Source organism: Cheilinus undulatus, linkage group 7 (assembly GCF_018320785.1).
Source record: "Cheilinus undulatus linkage group 7, ASM1832078v1, whole genome shotgun sequence".
NCBI classification, from domain to species: domain Eukaryota; kingdom Metazoa; phylum Chordata; class Actinopteri; order Labriformes; family Labridae; genus Cheilinus; species Cheilinus undulatus.
The window spans coordinates 20,948,420-20,975,827 of record NC_054871.1 but is presented as its reverse complement, the minus strand read 5'-3'; the positions used below and the strand labels follow the sequence as shown (position 1 = coordinate 20,975,827).

The following is a 27,408-nucleotide window of genomic DNA, read 5'->3' as shown; positions in this document are numbered from 1 at the left end:
GGACAGAGGGAGTTGCAGGGAAGGGGAGGGGGATGTGGTCAGGGTTCACAAAGGCCTCTTTTCATTCATAAATTATTGACCATTTTGAAAGACATCACTCGCTCTTTTTCATAAATACTGTAAATCAGCCCTCCAGAATTTTTTCTTCTGTCAATTCTAGCGATACAAAGTGGAAAAAGTCGATTTTTGGATCCTTTTAAAATACACAGCATGAGGTCGGTCACAGAAAGAGCATAAATCTGATTTAACAGAGGCTGCTCTGTACCTGGAAAGCTGCAGTTCGGCACTTCTGAATGGGAGGTGTGCTGTAGCAACATATTGGAACCATGGAGCACGACCAAAACACATAAAACTTAGACTTCTTGTATGCATCTCAAAAGGTTTGATATTTGGATAAGTCCTATTTCCACTGTCTGCTGCTACCTTACAAGAAAATTACTACTGTAATTGGCAAAATGTCTGTCCGTCTGTGTTGACTAGCATGCCACACCATTGCCCTTTATACCTCTGAGAACACATCTTGGGTGTACCAGTTTGAATCTGGTGCAATAATGAAATCATAAATATGTATAGCTTTTCAATAAAATCCTAAAATGTCATAATTCTGGGACTTCCCTTGTGTTATGTAGTAACTGTGGAATGTTACCATGTCTTAGTGTCAACAGAGGGCATCAGAGTTATATGCAAAGTGTGGGTGATTATGTGGCAGAACTGAGGAAAGCTGGTGCAGGACTGTAACTTTAGTGACTGGTTGACAATTATGTTGTGATATAATTTTATCTGTGGCATACATGAAGACAGAATACAGCAGATGCTGGTGTTGGAGGACGGATTGACTTTTGAAAAAGCACCCGAGTTTGCATAAGCAAACAGAGACACTGTGGCATTAAGAGCGTAGTAAATGGAACAGAGCGGCAGGGTCGGTGAACAAGGTCAGCGACACACGACTAAATCCCCAGCCGGACACTAGAAAATGCTACAGATGCGGTGGAGAAAACCACCTGCAAGACTGCAGGGTTGCTTACATCATATGCCATACGCAGCATTGTAGGTATGTAATGTCATCTTATATCCTTATCTTCAGATGTAATTCATTATTTATCACAAAAAGGTCATTGTGTGTAGTTTGATATGACGAGCCACAAAGCAATTCTCAGTTGATTTGATGACGTACAGTGGCAACTAAGTTAATCTATAGAATTTATTTCCTGGCGCTGACAAAGTCTGCAATGTCAACATGTTCTGATTGCCAAGTCATCGACTATAATTTTGACTGCAGGCAGCCACTGATCTGACAAAAACCCGCCTTTCCAAAGTCCTCCTCACGTCCCCTGATGGTTGTAGTCTAAGCTTTAAAGACATTTTTCCAAACACTAGATTGGTCCAGTTGGTCCAACCTCAGGGGACAGCGGGAGGCCGGAAGGAAGAACAGGAAACTTGTTAAAAGAGAAGATTTAAGGTCGCTTGTCCCTGAGGAGTGGCAGCTATAAGGAGACGATGGGGGTTGGGAGGGTTTTAACATGAGCAAAGTCTGCTCATCCACTTGTTGCTTTGATGAAGGATGAAAGGCTGTCATGAGGTACAAGTTTACAGAGCTCCGGGCAGTGATGGACTCCACTAAATGTTTCCTCTTCCTTCTACTTCTTAAGCGACTCTAAGCATGAGCTTTCCATTGACTAGATTGAGCATTGGATCTCAAGTTTAATGAACACTGGGAAGCAGGTGAAGCAATACTATTGCCTATAGCTGTTAAAGGATGGACTTTACTGCATGCATCAAGCCTATGCACACTGGTAAACACATAGGAGGGCCTGTTTTTTTAGCTTCCAGCCATCTCTACCTCTCTTGCCCTAAGAAAACAGAAAAAAGAATGAAATTGCCCCCACCTCTGTAGTTTTTCATTTTCAGGCAAGTTAACACAGCCTGATTCGCATTTGTGAGCACTTTGGGCATTCGGTAGGAGAAGAAGCAGGTTTTTGTTTAAGTCTTGTTTGAGGATGATCAGGGTAAAAGCCTTTTTTATTGGCAGGTCACGCTGCTTGTTAAGACGCTGACGCAGGTGACTGGGCTGTGTTGTTAGCCTCGATGGCCCCGAAATGACACGCTTGTTGTTTTTCGCAAGTTGGCGAAGAGTCAGTCAAATCAGCAGGGAGAGAGAGAGGGAGAGAGAGAGGGAGGAAGTAGGAATGAGAGACAGAGAAAATAAAGAAAACAAAGTGGATATGGGGACTTGATTTAGTTGACCGGGCCGCTAACAAATCAACTCAGCAGCGTGCAGACACTTTACACACTCTGGCAAAGTACAAAGCAACTTTCTCCCTCCCTTTCCCTCCTCTCAGCTGTACCGCAGTTATGAGCCATGTCAAATCTACAGTTTGTGCAGGAACCTTTCCAAAGTGCCTCCCATCAGAGAGTCCACATGGCAAAAAGGGGTGCCTGCAGTTTGCAGAAACAAAGGACGAATTAAAAAGGGACCCTTTCACAGAGTCCTCTGCTAGTGGTGGTGGACTGGCAGGGGTTGGGTTGGTAGCGAAGGGTGCTGATATGTTGTCAGACTGGTGGTAAATATACAGACAGAAGTGCCGGCATTTTGCTTCTAAATAGCTCCCGGCTATAAGGTTTCCTGGAGGTCAGAGGGGACGAGGTGTGGCTGCTGCAGCCTTACGCCGACCCTCAACCTCTAAACTAAACTCACCACACTAAACTATGCAAACCTGTCAGCTCATTTATCTTCCTATTTTACACTCTAATGAAGCTCACTGTTAGAAAAATGGAGAGCACCAAAGCACACAGAGCTTTAAAAAGGGTAAAAAAAACCCCCAAAAGATTCACTTTGATAAATGAAACCAACAGGTATTTTGAAATCAGTTCATTATAGACTATTATAGGAAAACATGACAGCTTTTGTGTTACACGTGTGGAAGCTATGTGAGCTCTGGATTGAAAAACTGGACTGAAAAGTGAATATTAGAAAGAATGTGACAGCACAACCACAATCATATCAAGAGTAGGATTTAGCTTTTAAGTGAGGAATCTTAGAGGCTGATTATTCTCTTTTTGAAGAAGTTTGTAATAGAAAACATCTTATTAAAAAGGTTTTGCTCCATAAACTGAAAAACGCTTCATCTAAAGTAGGTAATAAAAAGGCACAAAGTGCCCACAGCTTCTTATGTTCCGATGTTGCGTGGCCTCAATTATCTGTGTGTAATCCAGCCTGCCTGGAGGTTGTGCCCATGTCTGCTGCTTTCGTCACCCGCTTGTCAACAGTTGTCCCCCAATGTCTATTTCTGATGCTTATTTACAGCTTGTCTATTCTGGACAGAGAGTGGGGAAGCATGGAGGAGGGGTCTGAGGTCCAGGAGACAATAGATAAGACAGTGGTGGAGCTGAGTCGACAGCTCGCCGGCTAGTTTTACACTTAAAGAGATGAGGGGTATTTATATTCAGCTTGGAAGGCGGGTGATTGAATTTGCACAGTGATGACTGATGCACGCAGCTCACAGGGGTAACACTAGACATTGTGGTTGTGTTGTGACGACGAGCAAGAAATTTCAATGGGGCCGCACGCCAAACAATGACCCGGCTGAGAAAAATGGCGTCAGCCCAACCAGCAAAGTAGGACAAAGACACCTGTTCCCTGTCGCTGCTCTAAGCCTTCCCTACTCTTATGGTTTTAATTTTTGCTCTCGCTCTACTGGTTTTTTATTTTATTTTATTTTTATTACCCCTCTTCCTCACCTCTCAATCTGTCAGTCTCTTTCTCGGTTCTCCCAAAACGCCATAACTGCAGACCTGGCACGAGCCGGGGATAAATGATTCCACACATGTGAAATAAAGGCATGGCACTAATAATAGGCATTACAGACTGCGTTCTTTATGGATTGCGCCCTTTCAGAGGGGATAAAAAGAGGCTTTTCAAGCAAGCTGAAACAATGATGAGCAATAAACCAAATAGGCTGAAAGCAGACTTGCCGAGAAAGGTGTCGACAACACTGTTAAACCCCTAGAAATGAACCAGAGAAGCTTAACAAAAGACAAAACAAGACAGAGTTTTCAGGTGCAAGCCGCAGTCTCACCTTCCCTTAGGCCAAAACTTTTATAGGCCACATGTTGAACTGCACTTCCCATCAGCAGGAGCAGCACCACTAGGCCTTATTCTGCTCCAGCAGCGCTACACAGAGACGTCTTTCTCTTAATACAGATGCATTCATGTCAGACAAGGCCTGGAGATGCACTTCAGGGAGAGGCAGGGCTCCATCTGTTCTGCGGCGTTGTGGTTTTGATGCAGCGTCCTCTTCGTACTTCCACTGTTTACATATCACACAAGCTCCGGAAATGCTCAATTAGTTAATTCAGATATTTAATTTGTGCATCAAGGGCTGTGATCCCTGTGATCTCTGGAGCTGTGCCATGTTTGGATTTACAGCTGTCTGCTCTGAAATCCACCACCGAACCCCCCCCTTCACCAACCCCATCAAAAAAAGGAAAAAAAAACACCCATCCCGAACGCTAATGGGAATGTGCGTCTCCCCCGCTCTCTCAGACAGAAAGCATCACTGCATCAGTCTCTGCATTTTAAAACAGCTTGGGTCGTCCAAGCTGCGTTAAGGTATACTGCATATATGTGCCTCAGACAGTTAATGAGGACTGTCTGCTGTTCTAAATAATACAAAAGAGGGGAACCTTTAGCCTGTTGTCTTCTTTGTTTCCTCTCTTTCTTGTCTTCTCTTCCTCCTAACGCACAGACGGCCAGACAATCTGTCAATGAGAATCCCACAGACGCACACCCATGCAAACACATACACCCATGTGCAAAATCCTCTCTTTCTTCTCATGTAACAGACTTGTTTAATGAATATATATTGCAAAACCCAACTTTTGCCAACACAATCAGAGGAACCTGCACCAGTACCGGCATGCATATGCCCTCACCTCCCCTTGTCCTTACTCTATACCCCCTTCACCTCAGCGTCACACTCTGCACACAAACACACAGTCATAAATTGCAGCATTAACTCAAATAATGATTGCACGGCATGAAAATTCAATGGCTGGGGCTTAATGCTCAGGAATCGCTGGGTATATTAAGCTCTTGGTGTGTTTTTGTGTGTGCTCAGGGAGTCTGTAAGGTGCCAGGAGGAAGGGTGAGGTGGAGGGGGTGTTGATGGATCAATAGGAGTTCTATGATCAGTACCTCCCAGCCAGGAACCTCACAGACAGTCTGCTTGCACAACTCATTTTCATTTGGACGGCATGCATTTTCTCTGTCTGTGATGGAGTGGAGTGGCGGGAAGGGAGTGTACAGGGGGGCTGTATGTGCAGGTATAGATATTGCACATGCACTTGTATGTGTAGGTTTTTACATGATTGCATCAGTGTGTATGTGTTGGAGTGAAGGAGGAAGGGTTACTTTTGGGAGCTGCTGTTCCCTGGGCTGCATCTGTATTAGCGGTCTAATGTTCATGTGAATAATTGATTAGGACCTCTCTGTGTTTTTGATAATTAGTTGATAGCTTCTTAGCTCTAAGCCCTGAGATTTCACGTATGTTTGTGTGTGGGAGATGGAGATAGTATGAGAGTGTGTGTATGTGGTAGGGGGAGGAAGTCCACATCTAAAGGTATCCTGAAAACAATAGCTCTCAAAAAGAAAAGTATTTCCCTCTAAGCCATGCACTCATGGAATGGATTAACTTTCTTCAAAAATAAGGCAACATTACTTTTATTTTTTCCCATAGCCTCATTTAATTTAGTAGTTTCTCACTTATGATCTTAAAAAGGTGAAGGGAAACTCACATTTCTTCAATGTGGATGATTTAAATTAACTTCTCATGTATTAAATGTGCCATTAAAATTATAAAAGGTGCAGAAATTGCCTGAAAATGTCAGATTTTCTACATATCCAGTAAATAAAACAGCCAAAGCAAACAATAAGCACGGCATGCATGCAAAAACAGCCACGGAAACTGCTATCTGGCCTCTCAGTTGTCTGTACTCTTGCCTTATTGATTTTGCTACCTTTCATTTGCTTATACATCAAGTAAAAACAGAATACGAAAGTTTGAGTGTGCTTGGTTTATCCTCAAATCCCCGTGCTAATATCAGATGGAGAATAAAAGGGATTATTACCATTGTCAGTGACCTTGAGAAAGCAAGACGCTCATCCTGCTGCAACACACAGACCCACAGAGATACTTTGTTTTTCCTGCCTCATGAATGAAGTGGCACACTTTAAGTGGATTCTCACAGATGTGTGTTTGTTTGACTTAGACTGGCTTTATGAACCTTTTCAAATCTTCACTGATTTTAACGATGTGGAAAAACACAGACAGTTCTAACTTACTCTAGACAATTAAGGCTGATCGCTGGACCATACACCTGCCATGTGTGGTTAAGATGTCTCAGTGGGGACTCCAGAGAGATAAGATCTCACAGAAATGTGCGTGATTGAGTATGATTTCAGAGTAAAACAAATATGGAGGGCAATCAGCATGTTCATCTGGCTGTCTTGGTGTAGGCTCTGTAATGAAATGAGGGGTGTGGATAGGATAGGACAGGACAGGAGACAAGATGAGACGAGATGAGACGAAACGAGACAATATTAAACAATAATAGATGGGACAAGACAAAATGATTATGCCATAAGAGATGAGGTGAGGCAACACAATACCACGTGAGATGATACAGGATGGGAAATGGGAAGATAAGGTACAATATGACCAGAAATTATGATAAAATACAACGGGACAATACGATATGATATGAGCCGATATGATACGAGATATATGACATGGGACGGAATAGGGCGAGACAAGACGAGGCTGTTTGAGACGGGACGATACGATATGATATGAGACATATGATAGTAGCTGCAATGCAATATGATATCTGATGGGAGGAGACAAGACGAGATGACACAATACAGGATTGGAGGGGGTGAGATGAGACTATAAGATCAGACGAGAAAATACATGATTCACTTTTTGTCTCCTTAGGGAAATTAGTCTTGGACTCAAATAAAAAGAATAAGAGTGTATTCCTGACAGGCTCAGGGGGGCTTTGACTTGATCAGGAGCAGGCAAACACCACAAATTTCAGGATTTTTCTTTTTTTTTTGGGGGGGGGGTGTTATGACTAGAATTGTGCTTAAAATAGTCAGCCTTGTACCTACTAAGCTCATATATTTCTTTCTTAAATGGTTTGTGCAAAAGACACGGATTACATTTCCTGTCTGTACTGGCCTTACATGGCTTCTATGTTATGGGAACCCCAAGCAGAGGAGGAAGACCGTATTAGGGGCATGTCTCATTTCCTCCACGTCTGGCAAAGGCTCCCTACGAAAGGATGCAGTTTAGGATGAAAGGGGGTACGGAGGGAAAAGACAGCATGCCCAATCACAGGCTGAGTTTTTGTTTTCCCTTTTAAACGATGCCTGGGACGAAGAAGAATGTCAGGATGTGAGGGCCGATGAGAAGATGTGAAGATGACTAGAGGGGAGAAGAGCATCGCCAATCGAAAGCAGAGTGTTCACAGGGTCAAAGGTCCACCTCCAGACTCTGTTAATGCAGTCACCGTGGGAACCAATCAATCTCAGTGCTGCGGCGGTATCGATCAGATGTTGGCACACACTAGAATCCTCCTGACAAACACGTTCAAGTGTTCGTTTACTTGTGTGAAGCAGCCTCTTCTCTCAGTCAAACAGTAAGTTTCAATGTATCATTGTTCACAGATTCATTTAAAACAGATTGACTAAAAGGGTGTAGAAAATAATAGAGACAGACACAGTTTGGCCTAAATGTCTTTGACAAAAGACAGTCAGAGAAACTTGTTTAAAGCACAGGAATCACATGTGACACGGTGATATAGAAATACTCTTTGAGGAGCTGTAACCATAAGAAAAACAAAAAAGGGTTTGCATTCAGATGATTCTTTATGTTTAGTGATAGCAATAAGAAAGAACTCCTCAAAGAAAAACATAAGCTGTAGTCTTTGCAGATGTTAACAATGGATAAAAAGCTATTCTACTGGCAGTGTAATCAAGGGCAGACAGTCTCTCTGACCAGTTTTCAATACTTAAATGAAGTGAGTAAAAAAGAGAAATGTATTTCTATTGTTGAGATTTGACAGTGAATGTCATTTTGGTCTAGACAAAAGGACTAAACCACAGAACAAATATCATCAGCTTCCACATCTCCAATAGATGACGATATGAATATGAGCGAACCTATTTACTGCTTCTGGACTTTTTTAACCCTTCAAGCCCTGAGCTATTTTCACCCATTTTGTCTCACCTGGACTTTTTGTCCTAAAATGCTTGTAAGACATCAACCCTATGGTACACAGCTAAGCTCTAAATGTCATTTTTCAGGACAACCTGGGCTTTAAGAATATGTGTGTTGCATTATTGACACTTATAAAGACAACAAAAAATCCTCAAAATATTCACATATTTCCAAAAAAAAGTCCTTGCGCTTCTTTGCTCCTTTATTTGAGCCATTATTCAAAGCAGTTCCTGTATGCAGTGACACAGAGGGACACATCACAGGCTCTCTTTCCTTAAATCATTAACTATTCAGGCCGTCTACCATATGATCTAAGAGTAAAGACGTGCAGTTTGATATAGTGTGACATGACGACAGAACAACCTGTCATTGGTTGTCACGGCATTAGCTGCTAACAGAAGAAAAAAATGGATTAAAAGACATTAAATGTCAGATTTACTGATGTGGATCTCATCTCTAAAGAGCCCGGAAAGTCACCCCCTGAGGGCTACAAAGGTATGGATAATGTGGTTAAAATGGCACAATAGCAGGCTACAGGAGGGAAAAGCAAGTATTTACGATTTATGGTTTAAAAGTTAATCACCTTATCTTAACCTGTGTCTCTTCTTGTCGTATACAACAACAGTGGTCTCAGAGAGTTAACTGATTTGAAATACACTGATGAATATACTGAATATAGGCTCCTTTTACTCTCCTTGAAGAAAACTAAGCTTACTTTTCATCACAGCTTTTATCACCAAAGATCTATTTTCTGCTATTCTTAGTCCAGACCTCCTCATGGAAAAGCTAGTGGACTAACATATTTTGTTGACAAAATGAACATTGATATGTTTCCTTATTGTGTTCATGCCAAAAAAACATTTTTTACTTTATTTTCACATTCCACATGCCAAAAGAACATTTTTGTTCCCTAAACATTACTTGGAGATTTTCTTTCTCCAAAGCCTTGGAGAAAGCCTTACAAGGCCTTTCTGGTGACAATGGTGATATTTTGTGAACTCACAGATGGTGTGTGGCATCTCTATGGCTGGTTAGGGACATAATAACAGTCTAAAGTTTCTGTGCACTCAGTCAAAGTTAAACCCACAGGCATTCTGCACTACCTGATACACCGGATTAGAGATACATGCGCCCAACAAACAGGTGCCAGTGACATGAAATGTTGATTAGCGTGCACACAATGATATATACACCATAGTGTCACATGTATGGATGGCATGCATTTACAGTGCAAAGCATTGTGAGGAATATAAAGCTCATGTTAAGTCTGATGACTTATTGTATGTCTCTCAGTATGTCTAATGTTTTTTGCAAGTTGCAAGACTAAAATAACCACTGAGGCTTAAGAAAACACAGCAACATCTTAGATTTTGCTCTAAATTTAAGTCAGATATAAAGAGAGTGTTTGAGGTGCCATGGACTATAAAGAAACTATGATTTAGGTGAATGTACAGGTTGTAAAAATATCCTCAAGCCAGTTAAACAATGAAAAATCTCTTTTTGTGCAGTTTCTCAAAGTTTTTGTGCCAGTTTAACCTTCACTAAGCAGATCCTCTACCATAAGTCAGCAAAAACGGCTGGTGGTTTCCTTAAAAATGCAGAAACAGATTCTTGTGGCATTAATCTTCGATCTGTCCTGCTGGAAGCAGAGTTCACTGAAGCTGGTTTGCTACTTATCTGTAGTATTATCATTCCTCTCTTCAGCCCCCCTCGAGCAGCTCCTCTTGCCACCTGCTCATTTTCCCAGCATTCTTATCACCTCGCTAGCCATCACATCGCGGCCCAAATTAACTCTCTTCCATGGTAAACAGGAGCTGGTTTAAGGGGAAGTAAGGTGTGGGATAAAACTTTTATTCTCACTAAACTCTTGTGAGAGGAGAGAATCGAGACATGGTCCTCTTCCCCCACCCACTAGGTCACATAGCTGGGACATCCCAGGGATTTTGTCACTCACTCTGTTGTTTTTTTTCCAATGCATGTAACTCTATTTGTGGCTTTTGAAAGTTATGGCTGCCAGAAAGGATTTGTAGTGGGACTGGAAAAGCATTTGCTTCATTTAAAACAAGATCGTCAGTGGTGACTTTTTGATTCGCCTCCCTTTGGTTTTGTTAAAAAAAATGAGAACAGTTTGGTGGTAAGATTTGATCTCAGGTCAGCATGGGTTGCATGCGCCTAAGCAGGACAACTCCAACCACGCCATGATTTCAGATACATTGATGACCAATTAGTTAAACTGAATTTTATTTTTGCTGATGAAACCACACACTGAGACTCTTTTCAATTAAATCACCAAACTGAACTGGAACAGCACGGCATAATTAAGTGTTCGCGACACTCGGAGAACAACAGGCGCTGTTGTAGGTGAATTAATGCTTGTTCCCAGGTGAATACAGGGCCTGTTTGGCTCAAGGCGAACAGATGCCAAGACAGGACTGCACCAAAGGATGGCTGCTAGAGACGCGGAGCATTGATGTCGGCTTCAAACCTCACCTGTAGTACTCCGAGACAGCATTGATTGTGGTCCAGCATGGAGACGGAAAGATGGAGGCACAGCTATTGTTTATGTACGAGTCGTTTGAGGCAGATAAACTCACGTTCTTCATAATAGTGAGTGTGTGTTTGTGTGTGTGTTCTTCCCCCCTGTGTTAAAAAATAGCGTGATTCTCTCCATTCATTAAGGCTCCACAGAAGGAGATTCCATTAATCTGTTCATTAGGCCACATCAAAAATGGTACTACTTATTAAAATCAGATCCAGCTGTGTACTCTCGTTAAAGCCCGCCGTACGTACGAAGCTTAACAATGCTCGTGGCACTCGACCAAAAAACCCGGCCACAAGAAAGGGGGGAAAGGATTGGACTACGTTGGCCTGTTTTGACTCAACACACCATGATAATTGCTCTACTCTTAGCAGGGGGCTATGAATAAACATTACTTTTGTCAGCGAGCGTCTGAATGCTCGATTTCCAATTAATTTACATTTGCCCAGAAATGGAGGGAATGAATATCTGCTCTTAATCACTATGTTTTATTTTCTCAATTTCCCCCAAGTCTTTTCTCATTCTCTCATTCCCTGTCTGGCACTTTCATTCCCCCTCTAACCCACACTCGCTTTCTTTTTCTACCTCTCTCTCTGGAAAATCCCATTAATCTTAGACGGTGGTTTTGAACAAAAGCTATGGGCTAAGCGATTGATCCTGGCATTGATCCCACTCGCCTGAACGATCATAAAGGTGTTAAATTGGTTTCTTGGAGGATATGTATTTTTCATCGCTGGCTGCTGCAAGTAGAAGTTCCTGCGTATAGTTTTGGCTCATTTTTTTAACCTTACACTAGTGATGATATTAAATTATTAACTAGATCACACCTTGAAAAGTAGCCTTAAATGTGGATTTTGAGGTCAGTTTGAAGTGATTTCTGGGGAGTGTGGTTTTTTCATCAGTGTGGAACTCAGAAGCTAATATTTTTATGAGTCCTGCTGAATCCAAGGATGGGAGGAGACTTTGGGATCATCTATGTTTATAGTAGTAATAAAGTGAAAAATGCTTTCACTTAGTCTTCTGTGAATAAACACTGGATTTTGTTCTTCAACTACAAATTAAATGCGCATTTCATGTAAAGCCACAGTCAGTTAACCTTTACCAAACACTAAAATTGAGGTTTGTCAAATTTTATTATTTTAGGAACCAAACTTAGGCCCCTATTTTGAGAAAAGAGTTCATAACAGGTTTGTTAAACTACAGCAAAGGCAGAAAAAGACTAACAATGTATGGTTATGGAAAGAATTTCACCTCAAAGGCCTTTTTCATGTTTCTTCTGTACAAGCAAATGCTACCTACCAATTTCATAACCTTGAGCATGGAGTTCCAGGAAATTAAAATCTGAACAAAAATCCAATATTGTCTTAAAAGGAGGAAACATTTCTACTTCACCTTCATAGAAGTTCATTCGAAAATTATCTGACCAAAGTTTTCTTTGTGAAAAATTGAATTTCTTTCGATTGAACGACCTGAGTTGGTTTGGAATTTGTCATGTATTTTCTAGCTTTCCTCTTCTTACAAAGTCAGTGTTCACTGAACTTTTTGGTAGCACTCTATCTTAGTGGGCCAAATCATCTATAATTTTACAGTAATGAGTGGTAATTATCTGGTAATTTCCCAAAATAAGGTAGTAATCACCCAGTAATCATCATAAGTAGGCAATTTACCAAGTATTAACTTAATAACTTTAAGGAAGTATATACCTTGTAATAATGTGTTAATTATCAAGTAATTCCTTGTAATATTGCGGTAATCCTTTGGTAGTTAGAAGGTATTTTACCCTTTCCCTCTAGCTTAATCCAAACCCTAATAATATTGTGGCAGTTCTCTGTAATAAGGTGGTATTAAACCAGTTTCTTAGATGATCATTTTCTGTGTTAGTTGCTTGATGAGTAATTCAGTTATCTTCCATGTTTTATTTTTAGATTAGGGGGGTAAGGGTTAGGGTTAGAGATTAGTATGTAAATCCAAAACCACCATAGTACTGGTACCAACACATCTGATATACTGAATTAAAAGATAGATTTTGGTGCTTTATTTTGGTGCCTCACCAACTCAACACGATCCCTGCCACTCTAAAAGAAAGGCACAAAATAAATGATGTGTAGACGTTACACCTGTTTCTTCTTTTTTTTTAAGATTTATTTTTGTGCTTTTATTTGATAGGTGAAGACAGTGGATAGAGTCTGAAACAGGGGTGAGAGTGGGGGAGAGACATGCCGTAAAGGGCCTCAGGCCAGATTCAAACCCGGGCCATCCGTGTAGATGGGGCGCGCCTTTAACCACTAGGCCACCTGCACCCCTTTACACCTGTTTCCTTGAGACAGATTTTATTCAGTTGCCAATTGTTAATACACAAAAATTGATTCAAGCACCTGTTGAGCATCAGTACATTTTAGAACCTATTAATTTAGCACCAAAAAACCCAAAATATACCCTAGATGGGGTATGGGTAGGGATTAGGGTTAGATTTGGGGTAAAATACCACCTAATTACCATAGAATTGCCACAATTTTACGAAGAGTTATTTGATAATCCACACATTATTACTAGGGAAATACTTCCATTATATTTCCAAGTTTCTACTCAGTAAAATGCCAACTTATTACTATGTAATTACCACATTATTCTTGAGATATTACAAGTTAACACCACTTGTTACTGTTAAATTACTAGGTAATTAGGGCCCACTCAAATAAAGTGTTGCCAACTTTTCTCCTATGTTATGGTTATCTAAAACTAAGCAACTCATTCATGCAGCCTGGATTAAGCAGAATTATGACTTTCCATCACTAAGAGTGAGTAAACAAATACCAGGGTTCTTAGTGTTAGCAAAATATTAACAATAGTAGAATAAGGAAGTGAGAAAGTGTAAAGGAATATCAGCACAACAGGATTGTTTCCTTCTGACTCAACATTGCTGGAAACTGTAAATTAGCGACTGGGAGCGTTATCTTCGTTTTCCAACTGTGTTTGCGAGATAAGAACGAAAGATTAAATAAACTCTCTGTGTTGTGGCTCTTGGTGAGTTCAAAAGACTGCTCTTTCGAACTTTGCTCTGTCACACTGAATAAATCAGATTAAGAAATGTTGTCAGACGCTTGATGTCAGCCAGTGTTTCACTGACTGCTTTTTCACTCCAGTATTTGATACTTGTGCATGTAAAAACAGAAGATGAGGCTGTTGCTGACTCCATGTCAGAAAGTTCATGTTTTCAGAGGGTCTCTTGTAAGATCAGGCGCTGTGAGTGTTGCTCATTCGACAGAGCAAAGGAAAAGCTTGTCAGGGAAACAGCTCGTGTCGCGGCCACTTATAAAGGTCAGTGGACTGAACCCCAACCCCTGGCCCGCCCTCACGCCTGCCTGTCTGTCTGTCACCAGTCCCCCTCTTCCAGGCGAGGGTCCCCAGCCCCTTGTCTCAGCAGCTATCGCCCCCTCTGAGCCGCCCCTCCCGTTTGATGACCCGGGCCTCTTGTCAGAGAAGGGCTTCCAGGCAGGCAGAGTGAGGACAGCCCTTTGATTAGGACCCCGACACTTGCCAGCACTGCTGACATGCAGAGGGGGGCTCCTTTGAAGAGCGCTGGTCTTACATGTACCCGTCCATCCGTCCCAACACACACTCATGCACAGTGAGACACGTGCTTCCAGGGGAGATGGTGAAACACAGAGAGGAGGATTGGGGCTCAGTATTGAGAGCTTTCTTTCTGATGGTTTTAATGAAGGCATTTGAATTTTTTGCGTGAGACGCCTTCAGTGTGGGACCACAAAAAAATAGACGTATGAGAAGAAGGAGGGAGACAGAAAGAGTGCATGATACTGTCAGAAATGTTAGGAAAGGTCACAGAAGCTTTGTTGTGTTGTGACATTTGACCGATAAGAGAGACATGATTGATTCCTGAAGGTGATACTTTCTTTCAAAGCATATATATCCCCTATTATATATCTTTACATTAAGGCCTAATCCACACATACGTAGGTAGGTATTATGAGGTTTTCTTCCTTGCATTTTCAAGAATCTTGTCAACCCACAATACATTCCCAAAAACATCCTGATCCACATAAAAATGTAAAAATGCTCTCTGCAAGGTGTTGTGAAGAGCAAGCATGCCTTCAGTAGACTGTCCTTCACTGTGTGGGCAAAGCAGCTCACTCAAGAGACGACAAAGATGTCCTTGACATGCCGCTCCTCTGCAGTGGCCATTTTATTCTCAAGTTTCCCAACATAACTTGGTCTCATCCAAAACCACTGATGTTGGCGGTTTTTGGATTACTGTATGACCCCAGCAGTGACCTCTGTAGCCCATTCAGGGATCTCTGTTCATCAGCATAGTGGGAGAGTGGCTATGTATGTGTGTGAAAGTCTACTTACAAACAGCACAAGTTTGGCTACAACTGCCATTGCCATTAAAATGAATGTAATAACGTTAAAGGCGCCAACAGGGAAGGATAAAGGTGAGGGCTTTCTGTGGCCCAGCTAAACAGGGCCCTAGGAAAATCATTGTTAATTGTAACAATTCTAATACAAGAAACAAAAAATAACTGTATTTATTTTGCTGTAGTACAGTGTAGCCTTTTTCAAAATGTAAACCCATTTTCTGAAAACAGCATAACCTTTTTCTGCTAATCATGTAACAATGATGACAGGGACATTGACTAAACCATTGAGAGGTAATGTCAGTCTTCATAGCTAAGCCATGATCTGCACAATCATCAGGGTGCCAAAGAATAAAGTAGAAGGAACTGTAATATCTTAAGTGAAAAATGATGAAATAACTGCAAAGGAAAAAGGCAAAAAAAGAGGGTAAAAAGTGATTAAAATGGGCAAACGGGGGCTAAGAAAGGCAAAAATGGGCTGGAAAATGGTGACAAGTAGTAAAAAGTAGCAAAAGTGGTGGAGAAAAAGTGTTAAAGTGGTTACAGAGTGGCAAAAATTTGTTAAAGGTGGCGAAACTGGGATAAAAGCTGCAAAGATTGGTTAAGAAAGGCAAAATAGGGGCCAGAAAATGGTGACAAGAGGTTAAAAAGCATCAAAAATGGATTAAAAGTAGAAAAAAAATATAGCAAAAATTTTATGATGATGAAGTGATAAAAGTGGGTCATAAAGTGGCATGAATAAGTCACTGAAACATCAGAACCCAATATCTTGATACACTTTAAGCTACAAAATGATATAACTGTTAGTCAGGATGCTAGCACCCATGCTACTGATCCAACACCCATGCATTTATATCATCAATAAATCAAAACGCGGGAGAGGCCTGTCTCTGGGTTTTTCAGGGGCCCAGATAATTCTATGGGCAGGCCTGAATTACACTGCACATTAATGACATCAAACAGCACACAATAATGTTACTCCTAACTCTGTTTCTCAGTCTAAGCAAAACTACTGTGGAGTTTCTTAAAACTTTCCCTCTGGAAGCAGTTTCCCAAAAGGTTTGTTTTCAGCGCTGCTCTTTGTGTGTATTTAGAACACCCTAAGATGTTCCCATATTTGGATTTAAAAGATTTTAGAAAAAAAAAGCAGCATTTTCAAACATCAAACTGATGGTTCAGTAGCATGGATTTAATCTCTCTGTGGTTTCAAATTTTACCCAGCAACACTCGGCCCAGGTCTCTTCTAAATGTTCACTGACAACATATAAAATATTTTTCAGAACAGCATAAAATAGTTCAAATTAAATAATAGGAGCTCAAATGCTGTCATTTTCAACCTGAAGGTCACAAATTTTCTTATCCTTCAAACTTTATTAGATCAGAAGTCAAACAAACAAGAACCATTTTACAGATTTATCATCTTTTGTCTGTAACAAATAAAACATAGCATTTTAACAGACAGATACTGGGTTATTTAGACTGTTTATGTCCTCTAACTGTGTGTGACTGAGCTTTTTCAGCCCATTGTTATGGCGCATATCTTGTTATGTCTGCCTCACAGATACAGACAGCAGCCTCTAATCAGAAAACATAACAATCCTGATTAACAAGCAGGAGACTTCAGATTTGCCATGCCGTACAAGGTGATAAAGTTCTTGTCTGCAGAGCAAAGTTTGTTCTCATCTGATTTAATACCAATGCAGACTTCAACAGATGGATTTCTGAGTATTCAGGCAGCACTAAAAGAAGCTTCTGTCAAACTGACTTCATGGTGCACCTGCCTGTGCCAGAGTTTTCACATCGATCCACATTCTCCAAGTGACACTAGCAATGAACATCACAGACAGTTCTCACACTGCAACAAAGTAATCCACATCACCACAAGACCGCAGTGTGCCCAGAGAGACACATTATTCCCAGTGATACCACAAAGAGCACAATGTTTGTTGATAGAAAAAGGGGGGAACAGGAGGAGAAAGAATGAGCCTCTCATACATTTTCCTCATTCCTCACTTCTCAATGTGGCCCTTTTTTGTCTGAGCTTGGCGATGTTAAGTAATGATTAACCCAGCCAGGCCTGGGAAGAGGCTAACAGTCACAATGGAGGGGGTTGTTTTGGTGCAGAGAACCACCGATTGACCTGCGTCGGCTACCCAAGCTCACCTGGCGGGTCCCTGGGAGCCAGCGGCTGGCATTCAGTGGGAGAGAAATAATAGGCTACTTAATCATTATCATCTGTGGAATCAGTCAGAAACTGCTGGCAATGAGCAAACAGATAAAGCTGGCAACTTTGATGTATCAGGCACGTAGCAGAGTGTTTAAGTGTGGAGAGGTTCACATGAGAAAGCTTTGTGACTCAGGATGAAAAACAACTGATTGACCTGTCTGTGAGCTTAAATACATACAGCTAAGCCCACCAAGACTTTAATACAAATGTATAAGGATACAACTGCATGAAGTGAGCTTCAAGTTTGTGCTTTTATTACATTCTGCATATAAAAGAAGAGTGTTGTTTCAGTGTTTTAAGAGCAGAGAGATTCTAAATTTGACCTAATGTGTTTATTTCTCACCAGGTGGATGATCAGATGAAACTACTGCAAAACTGCTGGAGTGAACTCCTCATCCTCGACCACGTCTTCAGACAGGTGGTGCATGCCAAGGAGGGCTCCATCCTATTGGTCACTGGCCAGCAGGTGAGACTTGCATCTATTTCTTTTACTTCTTTCCACCAACTAAGAATCTCTCGAGTCAGCAGCAGCACCACCTCAACATGTGCCTTAAAGCTGTATTGATCATTGAACCACACAGGAGTCGCCGCTTCATTAAAAATAGATTATGCTTATAGATATTAACTAATGTCACCAGGATAATCAATTTCTGCAGGGTTTTTTTCAAAGTGCTTGCTATGCCAGTAATATAGTGAGCACTTTTTTGCCCACAGTGAGTGGGTGGACAGGTCACTAATATGGCTAAGTGTGATTATTTATTTTACTCTGGCCTTTTTAGGGCGTGCAGAGCAGATGTCTGTCATACAGGGAAACAAAAGCATGGTCAAATAAAAAATGTAGAGCATGCTTTGGCCCAAATGTACACAAAATATGTGAAAAAAAAAAAAAACAAAGCAAGATGAAAAAATTAATATTAATAGAGAAATAAAAGAAACGAGGGGGAATAGGAGCCAAGAAAAAGAAAAAGTGTTGGGCTAACAGGTGGTGCAGGATGGCAGGATGACATGAATGGAGCATGGGTGCAGCATTAAAGAAAACTAATGGAAGAAGAAGTCAAAAGAAAAGCAGAGAAGCAAATGAGGAGGTATTGAAGACTATGAATGAGAAGGAACATTGCACAGAGGAGCAAAAAGAAGGATGGAAAGAGAGAGAGAGATAGAGGCAATAAGAGAAAAAGAGGGAGAAAGAAGGAGATGATGAGGCAGTTTGACGGGACAAGAGCTGCAAGGAGGAGGAGGAGCTGATAATCAGGGGAGGCACAGGGCGGCGGTTTCGTTTGCATACTTTGGTTAATGAACAGCTGGTGTTGGGGCAGGGGTGGCAATAGGGAAATGTGTGCTGGTGTGTGTGTGAGGCTCTGAAACAGTTCATTATTTCCTATTATTCTCTGCCTGGCCAGGGGTGACAGCGCAGTGATAACACCAGGGATATTTAAAACACAGCAGCAGCATCACCTAAAGCATATGTTACACACACTTAAAAAACCAGTCACATAATGACTGAGCCAACACACTGCACTGTGCATCATTGCTCTGTATTTTGCTTTTTCTTTAGTTTAGAAGATCTCTGTCTTATCGGTTTTATAAATATTGTTAGCGTGGAGGTTTTCATGAGAGGACACAACAGGCAGAAAGAATTTAGTAGTAATAACATTTGTTGACTTGTTGACTTCTATAGAAAACATCCTTGTTATATTTAGTATCCTTGAATTTGTTTCTGCTTTTGTGGATGACAATTCAGTGAGAATTTATCCAATAAACAGAGCTCCTATATGCTTTTAAAATCAAATGTTAGACTTTTTCAGACCTGAACTAAGAAAAATTAATACTACTTTTTGCAAACAGTCAAAATGAAAGGCGTGTGAGATTTCTCGTTGCCCTGGAACAAGAGACATTTTTATTTAATGAACTGTCTATGGCCATAAATGCCCAAATTTGAGGATCTCTGGAACATAACATACCTCTATTCTATCAATATGCTGTATGGAGATATTCATTATAACATATTTTTAAGGTGTGCTGGGCTGATTCTAAACAGTTTAACTATTAAACAACAGCATAACACTTTTTTCCTTTTTCTGTCAGGGAGGACATGTTAAAATAAAGGTAGGCTGCAAGGATTTTTAACCTGGTAGCCCAGATTAAAGAACTGGATTAGTGTTTTACAACAGTTCAGAGTTTATTTAATCACAGGGGGGTCAGATGAAATCAGAGAGCAGTCTGATGGTCCTCCCTCAGGAAATTTAGAACATCAAACACTAAATTCTGGAGAATATTTATACAACAATCTGTGGAGGAAGATGATAAAAATCGAAAAAGTTTTCCTAGAAAACAAAAATTTGAAAAGAATGTATCTTAGACAATGTGCTTTTCTAAAATTAAATGGCTCTCGCTGATAAAATCCGACTTTTGAAGACTTTTTAAGGCATTACATTTCACATGTGCAATCTAAAACTTTTTAAGGATCTACAGGAGCCCTAAATAAAAGTCAGGTATTTAAATATTTCCATTTTATTACAATACGTTTAATGAAAGACATGAATCAGTGTTTCACTGTTTGATTTGTAGCACTTCATCCTAAAGTTCTTGTTGCAATACTTTATAGGATATAGCATTAAAAAAAACATCCTTATCCTTGTTCATAAGGGATATTGTTTTAGTTTATTGGATGCATTGTGGAAATGTTGCTACCTGTGGGCTCTTATTCAAAATTTGACTAGGACCTGTTCAAATTTTTCTCCCTTTTTGCTTTGAATGCAGCCACTTTTCTTCTCCCGTCAGTCCCACTGAGGTCTCTGCTGCCTTTTTGGAAAGAAAGAAATCTCTGTACATTTACAGATGTAGGCTGTCAGTTACTTTTTGACTCCTTTATGTTTCTTCACTTGCTAATCTGATTTTGATTTCCCCCCTATTTTATGTCTTCCTCTGAAGTGCTGTGTCATTATGTCACCAACAGCTGTGAAAAAAACGGCCATGAAAAATTTCGGGGGGGAGTTTGAAGGGACGAGAAGCCTTTTTTTCTTCATCCTGTCAAGGGATCAAACGCAAAGAGTTGCCTAAACAAATGCGTGCAAACATGAAATGACAACGATTGGACTGAACTGTTGAATCGTTAAGCTTGGCCTTGCATTTTGGCAGCCTGCCTTCAGTATAAAATCCCTAATATTTTCATAGCACACTGCTTCTGGTGAACATGAAATTCAAATGATGGAGAAATGCAAAAACAGGCAATGCCGGACCAATTCTTTGCTTTCAAACAAGGTATTTCCATCCCCATCCTCCACACACATCAAAGCTCTCCAGCCATCAAACTGATCCCACCTTCTATATTTATCTTTAATGCCCTGCTAAGATTGTTCATTGTATTCATGATGGGTTAAGATTTGAAGGTTTATTCATATATTTACTCCTCATGTCTCTGCAGGAGGGATAATAAAGTAGTATTGATTGATTGACTGATACGCAGGTCACCAGGGTTAGTGCTAAGTCTGCTATAGTGACATTACAGCGTCTTTTTCTTTTCTTTTTTTTCCTCTCTTTTACTTAAGGCTGGAAGGCAATAACCCTAGGCATCACCATCAACAGTCCAATCCTTCAATGAAGTTATTTCATGCACAGTTGATTTTATGTAAATTGATTGACACCTTGGAAGGGGGGCAGTGTCTGCTGCTCACCGAGTCATAACTCTTACCATCTCGGAGGGTGGGAGGAAGGCGGGATTGGGGGGAGAGGGACAAAGGAGTTAAGGATAAACTGGGAAAGAGAAGGGAAAGAAAGAGGGAAGGAGAGAGTAAAAGAAAAAGGAAAACATGATGCATTGTGTCTTTGACCCTTTCCATCTTCAGACGTGAAAAACAGGCTCTAGTTATTCTATTTACACGATAAATAAATTTCAAATCCAAGGGTGTTTTTAATTGCAAATGGGGGCTCAGAGGGACCTTCTTCCTCTCTGAGCTTTAGGAACTGCGCACGCCAACATCTACCTTTCCCTGGAAACCCTACCACAGTCAATTATGGTAATGAATTGTCAATAAATATAAAAATTTAATATGGTCCTGCTTACTTTGAGTGGCAGGTAAGGACTTGCCTCCCAGACAAATGTGCTGTGGCTGCAGATATGAAGTGCACCTGAAAAAAGGAGCGTGTGTGTTTGTGTGAATGGGTTGGACCCAAGAAAGATGGTTTTATAGGAAAGCTATCTATCATCTATCAATCTCTCTTGTTTTTGCGTGTCTCAGCATGTTTTTGTTTTGCTGTATAACAGAGAACAGAGAGAGAAGTTAAATCTTTCAGGTCCAGTCAGTCAGAGGTGAACTCCGGTGCTCTGTCTTTTTGCCCACAGCATGTTCTCATAAAAAACTGTTAAACTGCAAAAACCTGCAGCCTCAAGCTTCTTTGTAACACATCCAGCCAGTGTCTCACAGTCTGAATGACAGAATAAAGCATTTGATCCTGTGTCGAGGGCAGTAGAGCAGGTACCAGAACTAAAAAATCATTACATAAAGCCTAGTGATGTCCTGTGCTTTAAAAGTGTTTGTCTTTTTCAGAGGGAGAGTAGATATATTTTGTCGGTTAAATGCATGGAGATAAGCTGAAGAAGTGACTTCTTTGGGACCAATATCCAGATTAAGAAACACTAATAACAAGGGGAAGCTTTTGATACCACAACACTTTGTTTAAAGATGATGCAACCTGCATTATCTAATTATTGATTATGTCAAAAAATTGTCTCAGTTTCAAAAAACAAATGCAACTACTGCATGAAACAGGTGTGACAAAAAATGTAGGCAAACTCCTTCATACTAAGATGCACAAAACATCTGCAATGTTTCAGAACCATTGCCAGTGTTTTGGTGTAAATGAGACAGCCTGAAGGATTTTGCATAGAATTTTTGGTGATTAAAAATGAAATTGCCCAGTATTGGGTTCCTAGGACTTTTATTTTTTTGCCGTACTCTCTCATACTGATGTGGAAACTTCTACTGTGACAGCAGCATGTGTTTAGAAAACGTTCTTACAACTCTCCCTGCTTATTCTAGGTGGACTATGCAGTCATCGCTTCACAGGCAGGAGCCACCCTAAACAACCTGTTAAGCCATGCCCAAGAGCTGGTGGTCAAGCTACGGTCCCTGCAGCTGGATCAACGAGAGTTTGTGTGTCTCAAGTTCCTGGTCCTGTTCAGCCTGGGTGAGTCTGCAAGGGCCCTGAAATGGGACAGTATAAAGGGGTGACAAAGTAAAATATGAGCGAGGATATGATGAATTGCTAAAGTAAAAGGTTAACAGATACTGACTTTTCATGGTGTAGAGTAAAACAATTTTGTAACAAATGATTTCTGCCTCCAAAATTAGTATCTGCACTCAACATAGAACTAAAGGATGAGGCTCAATGTGATGCAATGTAATTGAGAGAAGCAGGAAGGATAACAGCAGAGGGAAATGGAAGGAAGAGAATGAGGGCAGGAGAGGTCCATAGCAGTGGTAAAAGATCTATGGAGGAAGGAGGGAGAGGAGAGGAGAAAAGGAAGGAAAGGGACAGGAGGTGGGAGTGGAGGCAGGAAGGGACTGAAGAGAAAGTGAGGGAGGAAGAGAAGAGGGGAGTTCTGTCCCTGCTGGAACAGGAACATGGGAAAAGTTTTTACAGACAACTATGAGATTAACATTTCCTTTGATGCAAAATGATTGTAAAGAAATGTTAAGAATCACATAAAGATTTTACTGCTTGAAACACTCAAAACATGATTAATCTCAGAATTGCTGTAGTTAATTGTGATTAATCACACCCTTTAAAATGCAACTATCTTGCATTTAAAACTGTTTTGTGTCATTCTGGATTTTTCTACTGTCTTGGACTAAAGGTAATTAACTTCCTGTTTGGATAGAGACCTGCTTTTAGAGGTAGACTGAAGATTTTAACATGGAAAAATGAACTTGTTATGAATCGAAAAGGAAATAATGTTCCATAATACAAGATGTGGGTGATTTTACTTGTCCACTCAGCTGTTTGTGAGTTTGTGAAGTGAAATGGATGTTAAAGACCCGTGGTAGACTTATTTTACTTCACAGTGGCTGCAGAACTGAAGTGTGTTGAAAGGGATGATAAATATTGAAATCTGGAGCACTAATTGTTGACCTTAATTAATTGCAACTAATGGTATTAATCTTAACAGCTTTGCTTTCTAACATTTAGCTTAATCGGCACTACCATTTAATTGTGGCAAAAAAATACTTGGAAAGAGTCTTGAATGTAAAATAATACTGGCATTTAAAATTATTTTAATTTAGCTGTTTCTTTTGATTTGTATAGACAAATACAGTTTCAGAATAAAAAAAGAGATGAAAGTAGGGAGTAAGATGGGATCTAGGATTGTTTCTCTCTCTGTGAGCATCAGCAGGTCAGAAAGGAAAGCAGGGAGCTGTGGGATCATCTGAGGAGAATAGAGAAGGAAAGGGTAAAAGGATATGGGTGGAGAGAGAGAGGGAGGTAAGTATTGGGGAAGCATTTTAGATGGACAAGGAAGGAGGAAAAGAGCTTAGGATAGGAAGACAGAGGGCAGCATGGGATCTGGGAAGGGAGTGGTAGGAGGATAAGTAGCCAAATGAGTTAAGGGATGAAAAGAAGAGGAACACTGATGTGTGTATGTGAGAGTGTGTTAAAATCCCCTGGTTGCTCTCTAAGCCGAGGTCAGACACTGTCAGGAGACTGTTATCCCGGTCTCTTTCCTAACAAGTCTGCAACAAATGGTCTGTAAGGAGTCACACTTGACCATCACCTCTATGAAACCGGAGCCCGTCATGTAAAGGTGAATTTGCCAACCTGGCCCTTCTATGGCACTGCAAGCTCCACATACAGAATAATGAATATTTACCTCGTTCTTTGCTCCCTCTCTCTCTCTGTCCATCTAAAATCCACAAGGGTTGAGCTTTCTCTCGTTCACCTCCTCTAAACAAAGAAAGAGGGGCTAATGAATAGCTCGGCGAAACCACGCACACACAGAGGTGATCAGGCAGGATTAACGTTCAGCGAAGAAAGAGGGAGGGATAGGGAGGAGTGCAAAGGGGCTTTTGGGGTATTTATGTCCATGTGCATGCATGCGTTTGTTTGTGCAGTTTTTTTTTTATATGATGGGGCTGATGCTAGGGCTCAGGGTCTAAATAATTTGGCAGAAACATCATCCATAATGAAAGGCTCACCTGAGGGATGTGTATCGCCCCCGGCAGTGCCTGTTCTCCGGCGTGCCCGGGCCTCCCGCAAAAGAAGCCCTGACACAGACGCCGTAGAGTGGGATCAGTGTTAAGAGAGGGGGGAGGGAGGGAGGGGGTTGAGTAATGTAAAGCCAAGAGAGTTAGGATTGATGTGATTAATATGACACACAGCTGAACACTGATATGTGTGTTGTACATACATTTACCTGAGGGAAGGTGCATAATGTGTGGAAATGAGAAAGCAGACGGCTGTTCATGTTTCTATGTGTGTGTATGTTCACACAGCTGCTTTTAATTAGCAAGGATTGTAGTGAAATGAGGCATGAAAATAGCTCTGCACTGAAAGATTACACTTGAACATTTTATTAGCTTCATTTCATGTGCCATACTTTAAATTAATAGTTACATTAATGGTGCATATTCATTATGGCACAGGTGAGCATAACTATTTGTTCTTCATTACCCATAATCCTTAAATAACATTGACATTATAAGTGTAATGACACTGTGGTAATACCAATATTCAGATAGTACATTTGCTACAACAGCTCATGAATAACTGTCCAAGTACAGCTTAGTCAGTGCTCTTGAACTCAAAATATGTTGATTTACATACCATTTTGACTGCATTTTGATAAATTTATGGCTCTTTATTTGATAAGTTATGTCTGATGATTGACATCAACAACATCAGCAGGACCCAGACAGTTAAAGAACCTAGACAAAGACTAAATAGTATTTAGTAAAAAGTAACAAATAGTAACAAATAGTAGTCCAATAGCAAAATAAGACATTAAGAACCTAGACGTCATGAGATGCGATGCAAACTAACCTTCAATTTACATATACAGCATGTGCACCACGGAACGCCGGCGAATTGTACTGTGGCGCACACCGCTTCCTCTCTAGTCTATCAGAGCATTTCCATAGCCGGCACTCCAGACCGGCAGCGGTGCGTGCCTGGAGTGCCACTCCGCTCCACTTCATTTCAGATATGCTGCAGGTCTATTTTCAGTGCAGGCCGCTGCCAAACCTCATAAATTCTCTGTCTTTCAAAAAGCGCCAACTATGGGAGTCACAAGCATAGAACATCTGGTACTTTCAAAATAAAACACACTGAACGTACTCCCGATAGTAAATCATCACCACATCAACATTACCCCTCATCCTGCAGCAAGAGCAAAAGGTCACCGAGAGGTCAGTGGGTCACAGAGCTACAACGGTGCCATTGGTGGGGAAAAGTTAACTTTTGGGGATACTTAGCCAAAGAATTTTGCATAAAACCACAGATCCTTTGAGCAAACATTAACCTTTTAACTTCCTAATGTACTCACTCAGTGGTGGAAGCAATAATGTCATGGACTTATACCAGAAAGGATGATAAATTAACCCCAAAAGGTAAAATAGTCCACTGTTGACATACTATTCCTGCATTAACTCGCAGTTCTCCCGTGATCTCTTCCTGCTGATCAGGTCTGCGTGCCACGGCGCTTTGCTCTAGACTCGCTTCCAGTGGGTGAGGTCGCTCGCCTATAGATTGGACCAAACCCGCTGTGCTTTGGTGCGCAGCGCACTTGTCCTATGTGGAAATTAGGAGTAAAACATCACAGGACATCAGTTAGAGTGCAAGCATCATACGACACTATGCAGACTTAGACATCATTGACATCATCAGAATGTAGATATCAAATTTCTCCCTCTGCAAGCTGCTTTCATTTTTATCACATTTTATTTCCAAATATGACATGTATAATGTTTTTAATGAAAACCAGTCACAATATATTTGTTATGTCACAAGAAAGTTACCATTTTTGGTAGGCTTATATAAATTGCTTGGTTAGGTGAGTGAAAAAGATTGATGTTGCTGATTCGAATTCTGATCAGCAAACATTTGGTGCTTGTCATGTCCCACTCTCTCCTCCTTTGTTTCCTCTCTGTCTCCAATCCAAAAATGTCAAAAGGTAGGACAAAAAGGTCATTTAATGGGTGTTTGATAGTTTTACGTAATAACTTGAATACCTTATTTAACAAACATGCTTATTGTGACTTGAGTAATGTACTTAGTTTACATAACTATCTACATAAGATTACTGAAAGAGTGATGAACTAAAAGAGGAAAGTCAACATTTGCATTGTTTTAAGCATAGGAATCCATGTCTTGTCTCTTTAATTGAAGTCTTGCTTGTTTAGCAACCCATTATTCCCAGCTGCAATCCAAAGCTGCCTTTTTTATTTTACTGTCACATGGGTCTGATATTTGGTAATAGAATACTCCAGAAATGTCACTTAAATCAAGCTCGTCTAAGCTTTTAAAAAATATTTACAGCTCCACACTTAAAACTGATTTTGTCCTAACCTAAATTGCCAACTACAGACTCCTGCTGTACTTATTCAGTCTATTTCTTTCTCTTTTTCATTTCCATTGTTCTGTTTGTGTCTTTAGTTTTCTGAGTATTTCTCCCTCTGTCTACAGTCCTCTCTCTACAGCTCTTTCTTCCCATCAGTGGACACTCAGTCACCTCCTCCCTGCCAGGCGAGCTCTTAGTTAAGCTAGTTGTCGATACAGACAGGGATATAGATGTCATTCGAGCTCCAAGAAGACACTTGTCTTGAGCAGTGGGTGTGATTATTCTCAGGGTCCTGAGAACTATTTTTTCTTAGTTTGTTTTTTATTTTTTCTTAATCATTTCTCTCTGTCCCTCTCTCTCCTCTCATTGCCCTCTGTCACTCTTTGCTTGTCTTAAGTACAGGCTTTCAGCCTCTATTAAGGAGGAGATTATCACCC

General features: G+C 40.7%; 1 protein-coding gene across 1 annotated transcript in view; it reads left to right on the top strand.

Moving 5' to 3' along the window:
* Window positions 1–27,408, top strand: part of nr5a2 (nuclear receptor subfamily 5, group A, member 2) — a 90,034-nt gene that overhangs the window by 37,688 nt on the left and 24,938 nt on the right. The window contains exons 5-6 of the mRNA XM_041792159.1: window positions 17,765–17,884; window positions 22,458–22,605. Of these exons, the coding sequence (XP_041648093.1) occupies window positions 17,765–17,884; window positions 22,458–22,605 (268 nt within the window). The remainder of the gene's footprint in view (window positions 1–17,764; window positions 17,885–22,457; window positions 22,606–27,408) is intronic.